General features: G+C 39.7%; 1 protein-coding gene and 2 long non-coding RNA genes across 8 annotated transcripts in view; all 3 read left to right on the top strand.

Annotated features, from left to right (window-relative positions):
* The window catches only part of LOC138030973 (glutamic acid-rich protein-like), a 45,527-nt gene extending 42,352 nt beyond the window's left edge, over positions 1 to 3,175 (top strand). For 4 of the 6 annotated variants that reach the window (XM_068878831.1, XM_068878828.1, XM_068878832.1 and 1 more), the window contains 2 exons: positions 334 to 396; positions 2,261 to 3,175. In XM_068878831.1, the coding sequence (XP_068734932.1) occupies positions 334 to 370 (37 nt within the window). In that variant the 3' untranslated portion in view covers positions 371 to 396; positions 2,261 to 3,175. Of the gene's footprint in view, positions 1 to 333; positions 397 to 516; positions 575 to 2,260 lie in introns of all 6 variants that reach the window. The other 2 variants (XM_068878829.1, XM_068878830.1) reach the window with 2 other exon arrangements.
* Positions 3,176 to 5,943: 2,768 nt separating this feature from the next.
* On the top strand, positions 5,944 to 10,857 carry LOC138030061 (uncharacterized). Its single transcript, XR_011128027.1, has 3 exons — positions 5,944 to 6,068; positions 6,206 to 6,384; positions 10,755 to 10,857. It is a non-coding gene; the product is annotated as an uncharacterized lncRNA (long non-coding RNA).
* Positions 10,858 to 17,431: 6,574 nt separating this feature from the next.
* Positions 17,432 to 17,500, top strand: part of LOC138029115 (uncharacterized) — an 8,335-nt gene continuing 8,266 nt past the window's right edge. The window contains exon 1 of the long non-coding RNA XR_011127819.1: positions 17,432 to 17,500. This exon is cut by the window's right edge and continues 129 nt beyond it. This is a non-coding gene — a long non-coding RNA (uncharacterized lncRNA).

Genomic DNA, 17,500 nt, shown 5'->3' with positions numbered 1-17,500 from the left:
GTTGAACTTTGAAAGCCATTAAACTTAATCAATGGGCCATTCCGGATTCAGCCCTTTTTTTCAAAGCGAGGACCAGTGCGTTTTTAATGGTAATGTAAGATGCATTTCACGTGAAAAGAGCCTGTGTAATCACGTGATTAGCCGCCATATTTTTTTATCCGAAACAAAGCACTATATGTGGATAAAACTAGAGGAGCGTTCGTTTGGGGGGTTCGCTTTGGGGCACCAAAATGACCGCACTGACGTCATGTTCTTGCTCCTTATACTATTTAACTCTGACTCGCTTTGAAAAAGACTCTAAATTAAAACTTTAAAATGACCTATCCTAATTAGTTCCAGAGTCCACACCGAGCACGTGTCCAGCACCTGACCACTCAGTCTGTCCCTCATGAAAAGGTATCACATGAATAAACCTGAACAATAAGCATACTTTACCCTAGGGGTCGCCGCTTCGCCTATAACCTTTAACCTTCCATATTTAATATTAACGTCTTTCCTGTCTTTCTATTAATTCAGCGTAAAAATGCCACAATTTGTTGGCCATAAATGAAGGCGATGATAAATGTGTACAAAGGTAGGAATATTGCTTTAAAATAAAATGACCAGTTTTAAAGAAACTAACAACTTTTAACACTTTTCTTTGCTCTACACGGCAATAAGAAAAATTATAACTTTCAACTTTAAAACTGCAAAAAAAATTGGCTTGATCGTAAGTCATTAAAAGTTAATAATTGACTAAAAATGCTGATTTCAAATTACAAATAAATGAACAGCTTTAAAAATCTTTTTTTTTTATCACTATGATAAGTACTTTTATCTGTAGTAAATTATTTTGTGATTTCCTCCTGAAATTTTACTTTTAATGAGGCGTATAACTTTGCAAAACCGGGAGACATTTGACCCACGACTCAGCTAGTGAAAGGGATGGGTCTACTCCTGTGATGACGTCACGTGGAATTCAAAGATGTTTGAAAATGAATGTATGTATTTGAAGTACGGGCAGAAACCCATAAGGGTTGAAACATGTAACGGCCCCTTGTGTGCTGGCAAACAAGCTTCTGAATATTCAATTTGCTAAGTACCATAATTTGGAACAACAGGAGTGAGGGGTTTCCAAATATGGTACTTAGCACTGAAACATTCAACCAATCAGTGGAAGCTGTGATTGCGCATTACACATTTCAACCCTTATGGGTTTCTGGTGCGGGTTATAAACTAAAGATACAAGGGATCCTCGCACTTTCCTGGACAATTTAAGTAATTGTCTCTTATCCAGGTGATCTGGTGACGTAATTCGGAGGACTGGGGAGAAACATTTTCACGCCGTATCCCATAACCGCGCGCGGCCTTATTTTCGAATTCAACATGGCAGAGGCAAGGTTAGATCTCGTCGTCGGGTCTACTTGAATGTTCATTCAGTAACAGGAAATGTGGTAGACACGTAATGATCTGTTGAGTTTTGGCGATGGCAATACTGCGGGGAGTTTGGAAACAACACCTAAGGCCGCGCGCGGTTGTGGGATACGGCGTTAAAATTTTTCTTCCCAGTCCTCCAAATGACGCCACCAGATCACCTGGATAGACAGCTGAGAAATTCAGGTGGCATCAAAGGGATTCGAACCCATGAATGACCTCCGCGGTGCCGGTGCAATGCTTTACCAACTGAACGATGAAGCCACACAGTTGTGAGAAGGTCAATTTGTTGGGCTCATTTGTTCCCGTGAAAGGATTTGATGAATGAAATAAATGGATGTATTTGATTTTTGTGATGTCTTCCTTAGGAAAAGACCACTGCATTTCACCAGCTCGGTCATGGGACAGATGATTGTCTGTTTTGTTATTGATTTTCACTGGACTTGTTTGGCCAATTATAAGTCAACGCTTTGGGGAAAAGACACTACATGTTAAATAGGTTAACTCTAAGTTGAAACAGATTCGCTTTAAACAGAAGCTCATAAACCATTATCTGAATTGTAGTCGTAAGGCAGTTAAATGCAGTATAAATGAATAACATGACTATGCATGGGTAATGTTGATGTAAGGGTGGCTAATATAGGGAAAAGGCTGAAATTTTATGGGATGTAGTTCCCTTTCATTAATTAATGGTTGTCAAAGGATACCAATTGACCAGAAATTGGCACAGGTGACCCACTGATGGGCTCCCCCGCTCCCCAGCTCCCCCGACGTCGAAGGCTACATTTTCATGGCTGGTGTCAAAGAAAACAAGCTAACATGATATACCTATTTTTGATATCCACAGAGAATATGTTGGTGATACCGACGTGTAAAAGGAAGATGGCCTGCCAGCTGTAATTTTTTCGCTGAAACATCCGATGGCTTCCCTGGGTGTTGCTCGCCAGATCGTGGATTGCGCCGATTTCTTTAGTATCATCTTGTGTGCAGTTGAAGCGTGCTTTGATTTCACTGCCGTAAATCTATTATGACTGCTGATCTTAAGCCGTTTCATTATCACAGGCACACCATTTACACAGGACTCTGATCCCATCACTCAATAGTTATTTTATGCTACTCATGTTTTCATTTTTGTTTCTTTTTGCTTGACCCGCGTTAGTTTTGGCGCGCAGAAAACTTTCCTGCTGTTGTTTCTCTGTCAAATCTGGTGATTTAAAGATTTTTATGAAACTCGTTCGTCTTTAATTGAAACTTAGCGAAGAAAATGTAATGGCGACAACTCTTTAGAAATCAATTGCAAAAGGGAAATACTTCTTTAACATTTCATTCTTGCACGCACCCATAAAAATGGTGAACGCCACAAAAATTCCACTGTTGCGCGTGTGACACGTGATCCTGTGCGCGCAGTGTCTCCACAGAGGAGTGGACCAACCATTTCAAACAAAGCTTATTATTCTTCTTGTAAAGAGATAGGTCAACGTCAAAAGGCAGGGATTTATTCATTATACTCTTAACACTGTGGGGAACGGAATAGAGAGATAAATACAATATTGAATACAAATGTACGTAGATTGTTTATCAGATGCCACACTATTACATGAATTTGAGTTAAGGTATTATAGTTATAATTGAGTCAAGAAACTTAGGACTGCCGAAGAAATGTTCCTTTTAAAGTTAAAAAAGAGCCATGTAATTTTCACTTCTCAACTGAAGCCCTAATTTAATTTATTTAAAATATTATTAAACGGGTTTTCCATGAAAATGTCATGTGTAGTAAGAGACTAAGATGTCAAAGAACTGAAACTTGCCCAGCTTCGATCGATGACCAGAAAGACATTCCTCCGTACTGTATCACGAGAGAGGACTTGAAAACACCCTGATCATAAAAAAAATGGTTATGTAGAAAAGGAAAAATAAGTTTGGACATGAGGGCGAGAAATGTTGAACTTACGGTGTTACAATGTAACATGAATGATGGGCTGGAGCCTATGATTTGGAAACTTCCATAAGTTAAAGACCGATCTGTTTTTAGACTACCTTTTCCGCAAAAAAAAACAAACAAACAAACAAAGGCAGTTCTGGCTCGGTGACGCTAGGACGTCAAGTTAGTTTCTTGTGACAGGTCATCGAGCTCCTGTGTTAGTCTCATTCGCGGGAAATTCAATCTAAAAATAAATCGGTCTCCAATAACGCCATGACAGGAGTATAGGGCTGTTGTTCGTTCCTGGTCATGGGCTCCTTTGATGGGTGATTTTGTCGTAAGGTAGTCGCCTGCAAACCGTACCATAAGCGTCCTTCAGGCGATTTACCCAAGACCATTCTCAGTTGCAAGGGTAAACGGTAATTTTAGATTCAAGACTGGCTGGAAAGGTCTGGTTACACGGGACAATCAATCTAAAAGTAACCCGCTCTCTTAATCCATCGAAGTTGTGCCGTTCTAGCGCCGGTTGATGGAAGCCTGGTTAGCGCTAACGGTTGGTTAAGAGATATCAATAGCTATAGTTTTCCATGGTATTTATCGCTGGTTAGCGCTTACCATGCTTCGAGAAACCGGGGCCTGGTTATGAGCTCCTGGAAATTGAAAGTTGTATGAAACCAAGTTACTCAAACAGATGACCTCTAGGGGTAGGGGGAATTTATCGTCGACCCAATCTGCATTTTGTCGCAACCTCGTGAAGTGCTCTTTCTTGAAAGTCATTGGTGTCGCTGGATCGAAATTTACGAAACCCGCCTTTGTGTCGGTATTCATTTTTTTTGCCACTGTTCAACACCGTTAAGTTCATTCAAAACTTTCTTAGGAGTAATTGCTATTCTAGCGTCTTGTTTCAAAGTGGAATACTAAACTTACGGATAAACCTCCTCTCTTTATATGAACTAACGCCGAACTTTAAGAACTACAAGCTATTTAATATTCTGGGCTACGACATTCTCTACATTGCAAAACAGCCGTATTTTTGCGCTGGCCGTGCGTCGTCAAGTAAAAATTTAGTGTCTCTCCCCAGTGTCACTCTTCGTTTTCACCCTCGATCCAGACCTTTCGCTTGACGACGACGCATTCGCGACCAGCGCAAAAATACGGCAGTTTATGACCTTTTTTTGCGTGAAGCGAGAGAGACAACCGCCCAACGCCACTATAAAATCCAATGGCAACGCCCAAAAAATCAAATTGGGGCTAAATTGTTCAAATAAAAGCTTCTTCCCCTAAAAAGGAGAACCAGTAACTTTGTATTTGAGAAAAAATGCCGGGTTATCACCTTTTTTCTTGGACTCCCCTTTTTGAGGGTTTTATTGCGTCAACGGCTTCCTTTTCTGGAAGGCGGGGAGGGGGTAGAGGGGAGGCATCGTCGTTTACATTTCGTCTCAACAACTTTATACGAATTTGTCTCAAAAAGGCACCTTGCAATGTTGGCTTTTTGATGAGGGAAAAACTGCTGTATCAGGAGAAAAGCCTTTCCGCGCAGAGTGGAGAACCAACAAACTCAACCGACATGTTGCGTGAAGTCAAAATTATTCTCAACCCTACACATGTTAGAGCAGTTTTCCTTTTCTGCTTGTCGAAATCAAACTAGTTTCGACGGGATCCCTTCGGTTTTTCGTATCCTTGAAATTTTATCAGAAAATGGTTATGCCACAAGAGTGATAAACGTGGCTTCCTGCAATAGTATTCGCTTCGTTAGCTAGCGTCATTTTTCTACTTTTCATTATGAGGTATATAACTTCACCTGAGTGTTGGCAAAGAGGTGGAGATTTCTTTCCACTTCGGTGAAATTTTAAAATTATTTTCATCAGTCACAGGCTGCATAAAAGTCTCATGGATATAGGTTTCTGCTTTTGACACTTCATTTAATCAAAGCAATTGTATCAAAAGTATGCGACCGTATCCTGATCGCCATCCCGTGGAAACTAGGTATCACGCCCCGCCTCCCACCAAGTTTTGTTTTTAACATCTATTAATTATACAACCGAAAGGTCCGTTTTTGCTAATTGACTGCCACAACCCACTCAAGGATCGCACAGATGCTCAATTTCGGATCCCCATACAAACATTCAGAAGAAAGACTGATTATTCTCCTGCAGTACACCCCGTATTAGAAGCAATACAATCTCACTTGGACTTCCATGTTCTTTGGCTTCCTAATCCCCTTTTCGTAGAAGTATTTTATTGCTTTTTAGCTGGAAGTTGCTAAAAAACGAGGTAGAAGAAACCATAAATAAAAAAGGATAACAAAATGTTTCCCGCCACGCTCCATCGGTGCCTTGAGAAGCAATTGTATTAATGATTACAGAAAGTTTTGTTTTTTTTTAATATCTATATTAATTTAACAACCGAAACGTCCGTGCTCGCTAATTGACAACTACAACCCACGTGCTTTTGACGGGTGACAGATGTCATTCATTCAACCAATGGGACCTTCCTTCTCCTTTAAAACCAATTAAATGAAAGAATTTGGCAGCCGGTACAAAATTCGCGCCTTTTTCACTTTGCCCAAGTTCACAAAATTCTCACTTTTGCATAATAAGCAGGCAGTCGGGCGAGTCATGTTTTTTCGTCTCAGAGAAAACTGCTTTTTGGCCGGAAGATAATTCAACGTAGTACAGAAAAAGAAGCAGCAAAGACGAAGAGTTTCAATTGAAAACAAGAATGTTCCTTCAAGGTAAGAAATTCTCGACAAAATTTTGCACGTGTTGGCGCTCGCTGAGTGCGTTATTGCTTGCTTTCCCTTTTATTAAATTCATGCTACCTGAGTTAAAGCCTCATTGTTATTGTTATTATTTTTATTTTTTTAACCAGTGGAAAGCCTTCTCACCACGGACAACAACCCATGGTACAATAAGGCGTTAAAAGTTACAAAAACAAGGCCAGCTTTTGTCGCAAGACAAAGAAAAATAACAGCAACTCTTCGCGTGGACAGTCGCTTGTTTAATGACAAACTGGGTGTTTTGTAAACGTTTTGCAGCTATGAAGCCGAGGTAAGATTGCTTTCAATTAATTGAATTGACTGTAAGCATACTTTTACGCTTCTGTGATATTTTAAACCTGACCCGGCGTTGACAAAATTTAGATGTTCTTGCTCTGTGTCTAATTAAGTGATTCGTGAACATTTTTTCAATGTGTTGCATTTAAAAGAAACAAAATACTCCATCTTCAAAAATTTAAAGTTTAATGTTAACTTTCAAGTAGTTTAAGAAGAATTTTCTGAGCGTTTATTTGTCTTTGGAGATATAAAGTTTGATGAGAACATGAGCAACTCGTTTGTCAGAGTTTTCCCGCTTTTTCCGGTACGGCATGTACTCGAAGGAAAAATTTATTTTCCAAAAACTTTGCTAAGTGGGAATAATTTGTTTTTACATTTTTGAATCCTGGAACAAGATTACTTTTGCGGGGTTCTTTCTTTCACTTGTATTGAAGCTGGAAGCCGGAGTTGGCCTCGTCTTTATTTGCTGGTTGAAGGAACTGTTGCACCATTTCCTTGATGCAAAGCTGACGTCAGCTTGCAAATTTTTAATCCCGAAAAGATCTTATCGGTCAACAACTCACGAGCACTTATTTTTTTTGATTATTGTTTAGACTGAATGACCGACACAGTTTAAATCACGTCAAGCTGCGTAAAAACTTCAGTTCCTTTTATTTTCACTACGTTTTCTCAATGATCAATCGACTTAGGTAATTGTACATTTATTCTATGACGCGTTAAATTAACCCTGGGTGCCATAGCAATTTTTTTTGCAAGGTCGGAGAGAACGCTCAGAGATTCCAAAACAACTGTCGAGGACGAAAAAAAAAATGCTGTTATTTTTTTCCTCTCGGCGCTTCACACCTTGTTGCCGCAGCTTCGCCGCGTACACATTTCCCTCCTCCAATGGAAAAAATAACCTCTGGCACCCAGGGTAGCGGATTAATTTATTGATTAATATTGCTTGTTTTCCTAAAGGCGGCTAGTAAAATACGAGATACAAAAACCCTCAACTTGGCGCGTCAACATTGTTTCGTTGCAAGTTTGGGTCGATGTTTCCTGTTTTTCACCTTGCATGATCATTTTGTCGCGCAACAAAAACATTTGTTGCGGGTTGAAGAAAGTTGTTGCGAAAAGTAGAGCGCGGGTCTACTCTGAGCAACAAATTTTGGCTTTGTTGCTCGTTTTTCATCAAGCTCACAACTTGTCGCGCAACAAATGTGCTCATGTACTAGCAAATCAACCAATCAGCGCGCTGCATTTCTTCAACCCGCAACAAAAACATTTGTGAAGTTGATCATGCAAGGTAAAAAACGCGAAACATCCACCAAAACTTGCAACGAAACAATGTTGCGCGACAAGTTGAGGGTTTTTTTATCTCGTATTTTGCCGCCTTAATTTGAGAGGAGTAGAGCAGTTGGATTGCTCACTCAGGTCACTCAATTAGAATTAGAACTCTCACGAGTCTTTTACGGCTATTTTCAATCTCACTATTCTCAGCTTCAGGACGGTTCCTTCTAATTCAAAAGTATTATTATCACGGGTGCGGTGTAGGAACATGCGCGAAAAGCAGATTTTAAGAAGTGTTATTGAAATACAAAAAAAAAATTATGGGTAACCACGCATTTTTCAAAGACAATTGATCAACGATATTTGTAAAAAGCTTCAAAATACAAAGTACTGTATGGCGTTGTTTTCCAAATTAAAGCCTAATTATCGCTTAAAAATGCATGGTTACCCCCAGTTTTCTTTTTGGATACCAAGAACACTTGCTAAGTTCAGCTTTCTCCACATAAAGGGCGCAAAAATATTCCCGTATTACTGAGCACAACCCATTGGAAACCTGAGTATCTTGAGATGCGCAGAACGTATGCGCAACTAGGCACCGTCCTTAAGGGCCTACTGACGTATTTTTTGGGGTGCGTTGCTAAGGATGTAATGGTTGAGTAATTTGAGAGAATGTGGCATTATTTTGGTCAATTTCCAACTTTTGTGAACCAATGACCCCAAATTTGACGTCAACATGCCACGCCCATGGTCACGTGACCAATAAAAGAAAACTCTAAATTTGTCTACGTGCTACACAATTTGGGTATTTAATCAGTGGTTTCATAATTTGTATTCGTTTTTGCATCCAGCCGAGCATGGTTTTCTTTTTATTTTGTAAAATGTTCTTTTTAGAGGGAGAAACGATACTGAAATACCCATAACATTTTCAAAAAAGATGATTTGAAGAAACCAATGCTAAGCTATATTCTGTATTTGGAGGTGAAACGAGCAACATAAAAAAAAATTAATTCAATTTAACGACCGCCGGAAATTTAGCTTTATCTCAAACCGGAAGTCAGTTTGGTTACGCATGCGCAGTTGATCTGAGGAGGAGCGCGAGGAAGGGCAAGGAAATACCTTGGATGCAAACAACAATTAGGAGATTGTTATCAAATTTTCAGGTCGGTGAGTGAGTTTTCTGGTCAGCTCACGATATAATGACGTCAGTCACCGGAAGTAACATTCCACTTCCTTAGCAACGCGCGAAAAATCCGTCCGTGGGCCCTTAATCCTTGATTGTGATTGGTTTAAAAATCTCCTATTTTGCACCAATTCACTTGCCAAGTTGATATCGGACAATTCAATAAGCCAATCACATTCAAAGTTTTAGTTTAAATCAACCAATCACAACCTTTGTTTCAATCACTATAGAAACAGTGAACAGAGTCCTAAATTGGGGCTTTCTTTCAGAGCAATTTACGCCTCTTTTGTCACTCGTTTAATGCAAATTTTTCCTTTCTTTCATAACTTGGCTCTTTTTTTCTTTCTCGGAAATTGTAATTTTTATGATTAATTGGTAAGAGGACTTCGTGTCGACTCGTGATAAAAAAATCAGACTCCCGTTGCACGGTCGTCCGATTTTGTTTACAGACCGAATTGGACTCCTCAGTCCAATAGACCCTATGCAAAAATGGCTGCCTTTTGAGACAAACATTCTAAAGAATTTGTTATCCCGAACGAGGTTAGTTGGGCTATTTTGAATATGAACAAAAGAATAATTTAAAGGCAGCCATTTTTGCATAGAGTCTATTACCATTACCTTTTTCTCGCAAATAATTCAAACAGCATTTTATTGCGCCAATCTTCTTGAAAAGAATTTGTTAGGTTTCCTCCTCTCTCGAAAATAAAACAGTTAAAAATAAGTGATGAAAAGAATCAGTGATCGCTTCCGGCAATTCTACTTCAGTTCAATAAAACTTGGATCTAGAAAATGCAAAACTCCATAAAAATCACCCTTTTGATTTGTTAACTACACGCAAAACGAAAAACATTAAAGCTTTTAGGCCGATCTCACTTGAGTTAAAATACCTGAAACAACTGTCACCTTTTTCTCTCGGATGTTGCTGAAGTCAATTTTCTCGTGTTATCGCTTTATTTCCCTTTTTGCGCAAAAGTCACTGACGAGAAATTTCTCGAGTATTTTCAGCTTTTGCCTGTTTCAGTCAAAATAGAAAAATGTCGACTTTTTTCCACTTTCTCTGTTTGACTTCCTCGATTGAGACAGCTGACAAAAAATGGCGCGAAACTAGCCTCCTATTGCTTCTGTGGAGGTGAAGATGGCGAACCGTGTCAAGATTAAGATGAATGAAAAGGTGATTGGGCTTAAGTCTTTGAATTTAAAGGTGGGAAACCTTGAAATGATTTTCAAACTTTTCAAACCTTCCCCTCAATTGAGCTAAAACTCGGACGCTTTAAAGTTTGTGCGCTGGGCATCTGGCCAGGGGGAGGGTTCAGATTTATTTTTAGTGGCTCTGTTCTCTGGTAAGACGATGGGATTCCCAGGTAATTAATCACTCGGCGAAATTAGTTAGGCAGAGCTCCTCGAGGACGCGGGCAGTGTTGGTTGACTTGGCTCACCATTCGCAAAGTAAGTCTTATCATAATCTTCCATGTTAAAAGACCCGTTTCTGTTGGTATTATTATCTCTACTTCATTTTCACAAATATAAATTCCTTGATTTACATCAAGTTTGAAAATCATAGCAAGGTTTCCCACCGTTAAAGTGGAAGGCTTAAACCTCATCACCTTTTCATACATTTTAATCTTGACGCAGTTCACCATCTTCACCTCCACAGAAGCACAGAAGACAACAACGTTTTGTTCTGAGTTTCGTGACATTTTTAGCCTTAGTGTTTTTGTTTTGCATGTAAATCACAAATCAAAAAGTGGTTTTTAGATCCAGGTTTTATTGAAAAGTAGAATTCCCGGAAGCGATCACTGATTGAAAAGGCATTTAAATCGGCTCTTCCCTTGCGGTCTAGTTTTTTTTTACTGCAAGGACAAGATCATTTTTAAAGCTGCCCCATGTGTTTACTGAATTTTTTTTTTCTGCCCCAGGAAAATAGAGCCATTTGATTCACCCCCACCTTCACATCTCGATGACTTGTATGGCCTGGTACATCCTCTCTCCAAGCTTCAATGAACTATGGCAACGAATTCCAACAGCCACCTTCCGTCGAAGACCTGTATGGTCTTGGTATCGTACCCATTTTACCTTCGTTTATTATTTTGGGGATGGGATAGTTTAAGGGGGGGTAATTAACTGAACACTGAATGGACCTGAGGCGTCTTTCTCGAAATTTTTCCGGCTCGTTTTTTGTCAGCTTTGGTCATCAATGGATATTGACTCCGGTTATTCGACGGATTTTGACCCTTTCTGTTTATTTAGGTTTCCGTTGATTTTTTGTTTGCATTTTAAGCATCAGTTTTACTTAAACATTACTTCCGCTACAGCGTCGTACAATGTCGCTTTCTCATGGCTCAGCTTAGTGACAGAACTTGCTCTGCCACTGGGGCGAGCTAGCCTCGGTCCATTCAGGTACGTCACGCTTAAACGCTGTACAATCAAACCAATTGGTAAAATTCAGCCGTTTTCCCAGTTGGTTTGAAAACTAAGTGTTGAGACATAACTGGGTGTAATAGATTTATTTACTGAATGGTAATTGAGAAGTTCAACATCTGCATCCGCTTGAAGTCCACGGTAAGTGCTTAATTAATTTTCTTGTTCTTCAGCGTTTAAGCAGAAATACTTCTAATAGCCAGAACTCTTTTCTTGCTATTACTAAGTAAATAGAGGAACTCAAACCCAGGCTCTCTCTTGATAAAAGTAGAGACCTGGAAACGAGCTTAACTTGCTCGGTGTAAACTCAGCCATCTCTGAGCTAAGTTTACTTTCTTACTCATTACGATGCTGAATTCACGCACCATGTTTTATAACTGTGACCTTTTTTCACCGATCGACGATTTTTTTCCGCGAGTTCAAGTTGAACACATCACCGAGCCATCTGGTCGTCCTTGGATCGACGGATCTTTTTTTGCGAAGCGCGTATCAAGTCATCTTTTTCTTCGTGGATCGACGGGCTTTTTGCGTGGAGCATAGCGATTTGTCAGTTTTTCACGGATGCGCAACACCTTTTTTTAACGAGATTCACATATAATCGTCTTTTTCTTCATGGATAGACGTATTTACTTCATCTGGTGTACGTGGCTTATAGCCTTCTTCGATGCCATTTTTTCGATACCGGACATTTTCATTTGCTTTTCCCAGCTTTGCGTGATGACTTTTTCACTACCGATGTTTTAGTTCAGTCATGGTTCAGTTCGGTGTTGTAGGCTCATAGCTTCTTTTCATTTTTTTTATATTAGGCTGATAGTTTCTTTAAGTTTTTGACTATGTCTTTGAAAACAATTTTTCCGCGATAATGATAGAAGTAGCTTAATACTGATAGCAAAATTGTTTGTTTATTTTGTCTAAGCCGCTTTCTTTTTCCCCCTGGGTGGGTATTTTGGGTGGGAGGGGTGGGTAAACTATAAGTTTAATTGTAGTTCTGAAGCGACGCGGGAGCTCAATTGATGTTTGTCAAATGGGCTGGTCGCGTGCGTTATTTTCTTAACATAAAATGGAAATAAAGTTAAACTAACTTAATACGTAGTAACTGAAAAAGCTTGTCTAAGAATTTCGACTCTCTCTATCAAGCGGTGCGGGAGTTTTCGGGATGACTAGCATCCCGTGAACTGGTCGCGCGCATTCAGTAAGGACAGAGATTTGTAATGATAGTGTTAAATAAATCGCCGAAGATGTCCCTGATGAGAAGAAGCCATTGAATGGTGAGAAGTGAAAAAAATACGCATGACAGACGAGAGTTGAAGTTAAAGTAAACATGAAATCAATGGGGAAGAAGCGGCTCAAACTGAAAAAGGTCGATTGAAGTGACCCGTGGAGGAAAATTGAAGAACGAACCCAAGAAAAGCGAGAAAAATACCGGCATAAAAAGAGAAAAACATCGAAGAACAGCGACAAAAGAAAACTGAAAAATCATGAACAAAAGCGATGAAGTAAAGTGATCGACAAATAGAAGAACTATGTTAGACTCAGAAGACGAAAGTAGAATTAAGAGCAATGAAGACGAACGAAAAAACCGTGGAGAGAAGAAAGAAATAGTATGAATCGCGAAGTTTGATAAACAAACAGTGTGGGACGAAAATAAACGAAGTATAACCTGAGGTAAAAAGACGAAGAAGAAAGGGCGAGAAAGAGCAAAGAAGAACAAAGAAAAGCGAAGTCAGACAAGGAAGATCCAAAAGTGGTTGGCAGGGTAGCTCTTTCATTTTTTCCTCTTTACCTGCTCTCTTAAATGTATCTTCTAAGGGGCTCAAGGAGTTTTCTATGCTTTCTTAGTTTTGGTCATGGTGCGTTCTTACACACCTAGACTGAAGATACTTTTTGCTTTAAGTCTTTGTTTGCAAAACCAAAGAGACGGAAAAGAAGAAGATTTTAAGACAAAGAAAAACGCTGAGAAGATGACAGTGGATACCTTGGAATAAAAATGTCGCTATCACAAAGTGAGGAGGAGGCGACTCGACATTCGGGACAAGGAAGCGTCTTCAAAAAAAATGGACGAACAAACTCACTAAACTTCCCCAAATTGTTCTCCTTTTTCCTTTGCTCTTGGTCATGCGGTCTTTTTCCAGGTTGTGCAGTGAGTTCATCAATGTTTTCACAAAATATAGAGCGGCAGTTTGAGAAATTTCTTTCTATCGTGTTGCTGTTGGTCCAATTCTCTTGCTTGTGTTCTCGTTGGCATTTAAACAAGCCTTTTTTCAATAATTCTTTCTTGATTTCAGACGAAATTGCCAGAATCTACCACTATAAAGTCCTTTTGTGTTGTCTTTTTCCTATTCGTCTTCAATACTTTAATTTTACTCGCGGCTCCTTTAGCTAAGTCACAGAAAAAAGAGAAGAAAAAACTGCAAGAATTCAAAAATGAGAGGAATGCGCTGAAGAAGATTGAAAAACAAAGGAAAATAAAAAGTCAAATAAAAGACAGGACTTAACAAACCCCCGCGAAAAGCAGTGAACTCGAGAACTCAGAAAACGGAACGCGAAAAACAGTGAACTTAAGAATTCAGAAAACAGTACAAACAGTACCTCAGTCAAAGGACAAGTAAGCGTCATCAGGATTATTGAAATCAAGAAGATTGGAAACGGGAAGAAAAATATCAAGATAACGTCGGCAGACACAGGGAAGAAAACGTGCCTAGTGCGAATACAATTGGAGATCAAAAGTTTAAGATAATCAATGTAACTTATAAGTAGGCTTCAGTTTAATTAGGATTTGGTGCGGGGGCTCATGCAACACTAGCTGTTCCATGGGCTGGTCGCCTACTGTCAGTTCATTTTCTTACGTTAATTATTTAAAACAGTGGATAAAAGATTTATCGCAAGTTCAATCAAGGCTCCGACTGGCGAAGAACAAAGAGAAGAAATTTATGCCAGCAAGGATGGAAATGAAGACTGAAGAGATTGCAGCCGCGGCGAACTGTTTGTTATTTCATCTCTGATCAATAAAAAGGATGGACGTAATAAGATGCGGATATGGTTGCAGTTAAGAGAAGATCAAGACAAATACAAAAAGGGTGGAAATCAGAAGAAAGCTGTGTTTAAAGCAAGCCAAGTTTCGAAAAAAAAAACGTCGTCTGGCGCAATCGTCCAAAGATCCCAAGAAATTAAGTGACCAATTTGCAAAATACAGCGGAAATTTCAGTTGAAGAAAATACCTGAGAAGAGCACGAAGTTAGAAGATCAAAGTTACCAGTCCACACAAGGAGGACGAGAGGAAACCGAACCTCGTATACTGCCACCCCCCGAGATAGGACGCAGCTCTTTACAACCTCTAATTTCATTGGATCCCTTTAGGTCGCAGCTCTATTGTTTTTAGGGTTAGGGTCCATCGTTGATTGGTTGTTTGTACTGCCCTCTGTGAACCAATCCAGGCATGAAATATCCTTCCCTTGTATGTTCAACGGTTGTCACGGAGTTTGGGCGGTTGATGTTGCCTTTTTCCGTGTTGGGATGCTGCAATTTGATCCTTTTGAATTCAGTTCTCTTTCTCTACTCGCTTATAAATGATTGGTCAAACATCTCAATGCATCCTCGTTTTATATTCTTTTTCCAATTCTTGAGCCTTCCCAGATTAACCCTCGTCAGCGTTACGCTTCTGTATACTGAGTTTCATTTCTTACTCCCTTTTTGCTGGTAGTCATCCCTGAGTTGTGGAACTAAAAAGGAGACGACTTCTATATTTTCTATGTTTTTCCTTTCCTCTTTTATGTTCGAGTTTTCTTTTTGTACACTCCATCCCTAATTTCCTTTTCGAAGCATCTTGTTTTTAAGTTTTTTTCCACACTCCTTGAGCCCTCCCACACTAACCCTTGCCAGCGTTATGGTTCTGTTCTGAGTTTTACCTCTTGCCTCTTTTTTGCTGGTATTCATCCCTCAGTTGCAGGCATCAAGAAAGGAGATGACTCTTAAATTTTCTCTGTTTAATTTTTCCTTTCCTCCTTTCTCTTTTCCTTTTCTCTTTTGAGTCACCTTTTTTGTACACTTCAGCCCTTATTTCCTTTTCCTAACTACTATGACCTTCGGAAAGCGTTTTATATGTGGTCTAGATTCATTCAACCTGTTTCTATTTCGTTTCCTCTAACCCCTTATCGTTAACGACCCAAACGCTTTTCCGAGAAGACTGTCTAACATACGGACTGCTCCACAGCCCTATTTAAGGTCTCTCTGTTCTTCATTTCCACACCATCTCCATATACCTTTGTCAGCTCTAATGAGCGGTAGTTTTTCGCATTTACAGTCTCTTGATGAGCCTTTCCTTTACACCTGATTGCTTGAGCTTACCTTTCTCCACTGATTTCAATATCTGCCTATTTCCCGGCACTCTCTTTTGAACACCTGCACGCAAACAATCCATTTCTTTTATGAAGGAGCACTGTCCGTAATTTCTCTTGGGACACAGATTCTCAATAATCATATTTCCAAACTCGCTATCATTACGCTTTTTATCTCACTGAGAAAGTTATCACCTTGAACATGCTTATCATAATAATCGTTCATGATTATGTTTACTCATTATCATCATCATCGTCATCGTCATTATCATTACAGACACCATTATCATATGTTTCCCTTACAGGTAATCGGATGGTGATTAACTACCAAATTCAGTTTCATCGCAATCAAGACATGCAGGTAAACGCAAGAGCCGATCGTCTATGATTTAATTTTGGGAGACACCATACTGATTATACGTTCCGTCGTTCGTTGCGTTCGTTTATTTTTTCCGCCATGATTCGCAATTCAGTTGGGATGATTCATCTGGATGTCCGAGTCGGCGCATTTCCATTATTTCGCTACACAGTCATCACCGTGGTAACTGCATTGGAGGCCGTTTTGTCGGTAAGTATCGATCCCTTAAAAAGTCATCTTCATCATCATCGTCCATCTTTCTACTACAATGAGAAATCATCATCATCATCATCAATACCATGATTTTAAAATGCATGGATCGTCCTTAACTTCCTAATCGAAAGCATCACAATCGATATATGCAGATAAACTTGAGTGCCAATCATTCTACGGATCATGCGATCGATCCACATTTCGATCTGTTTCGATTCGGAAACGTCTACCAGCTCACTGCTTCATCAGTATTTAAACTACGAATCAGACGGTTCTTCGCAATTGATTTCATGGCTGGATTTTGTCGTCTCACTGAGCCTCGTTCGTTGTTTTCGCTTATTTTTTCGTTATAAGTGGCAATTCGATCACGCGCGCGGATTCATTCTTGATGTCGATGTATTTTGTTATATGTTCGTTATCAACGCATTACAGTTATAACTGTGTGGGGCTTTTGATCGGAAGCATTCATTCTGGTGGCGCTGGTGGTTTGTTGATAAGCTTGCCTCAGATTCCAAGGTTTATCGTCCGCTTTATCCACACAGAGGAGTCTTTTGAGAACGGTGTTTGCCATAACATAACTAATTTGAACCGAGTTGTGATCCAGGATGCACAGAAAGTGTAACTGCACACCCTTTTACCTTCACCTCTTCGTGGAGACATCGTCGTTTCTGTGCTTGATTCTTCAGTTTCGCTATGAAGGAATGCGCCTAATCCGAATTGACAGCGAGGATTCAGATCGGCATACGTCCTAATTCGTATGTGAAAAAGAGGATGAAGATTGAAAGCAAGGCTGCTTCATTTTTCCCTTTGCTGGTGGTTTGGTTGTATGCCCCTTTGTAACAGCGACACTCTTTTTTAAATAGCCCTAAACGCCATAATTTTACATGGTGGCGTGGAGCACCATATACTCTAATTTGATCTTCTTCTTTTACCATCTTACGATCTTCTTTCATAAAGTCAGAACTTTTCTACTGCCCTTTTGCTTTGAATTTATTGTCTTCCGTTTTTGTAACGGATGTCCCAATTCTTTCCTCTAGAGTTGAATTTTGGGACCGAATGCTTGGCTCGATTTCTTCTTTCTGTGTCAAGAGCAGCATTTCCCCCGCCTTCCCCTTAAATGTATTGTATATGTACGTATTACTTTTATTTTCGTTTGTGTCCGTATTGTCTGTGTCGTGTGGAGTGTGTGTGTGTGTGTGTGTGTGAAAGAGAGCGAGAGAGAGAGAGAGAGAGAGAGAGAGAGCGCGCGCGCGCCACGCCTGCAGCCGCGCATAATTTAATTTAACATTTAATTTTATTTTTAGTGATTTGTAGATTCTGTTTTATTGCCAATGATATT

This window comes from Montipora capricornis, chromosome 13 (assembly GCF_036669925.1).
Source record: "Montipora capricornis isolate CH-2021 chromosome 13, ASM3666992v2, whole genome shotgun sequence".
NCBI classification, from domain to species: Eukaryota; Metazoa; Cnidaria; class Anthozoa; order Scleractinia; family Acroporidae; genus Montipora; species Montipora capricornis.
This window is presented reverse-complemented; position numbering and strand designations above follow the sequence as displayed.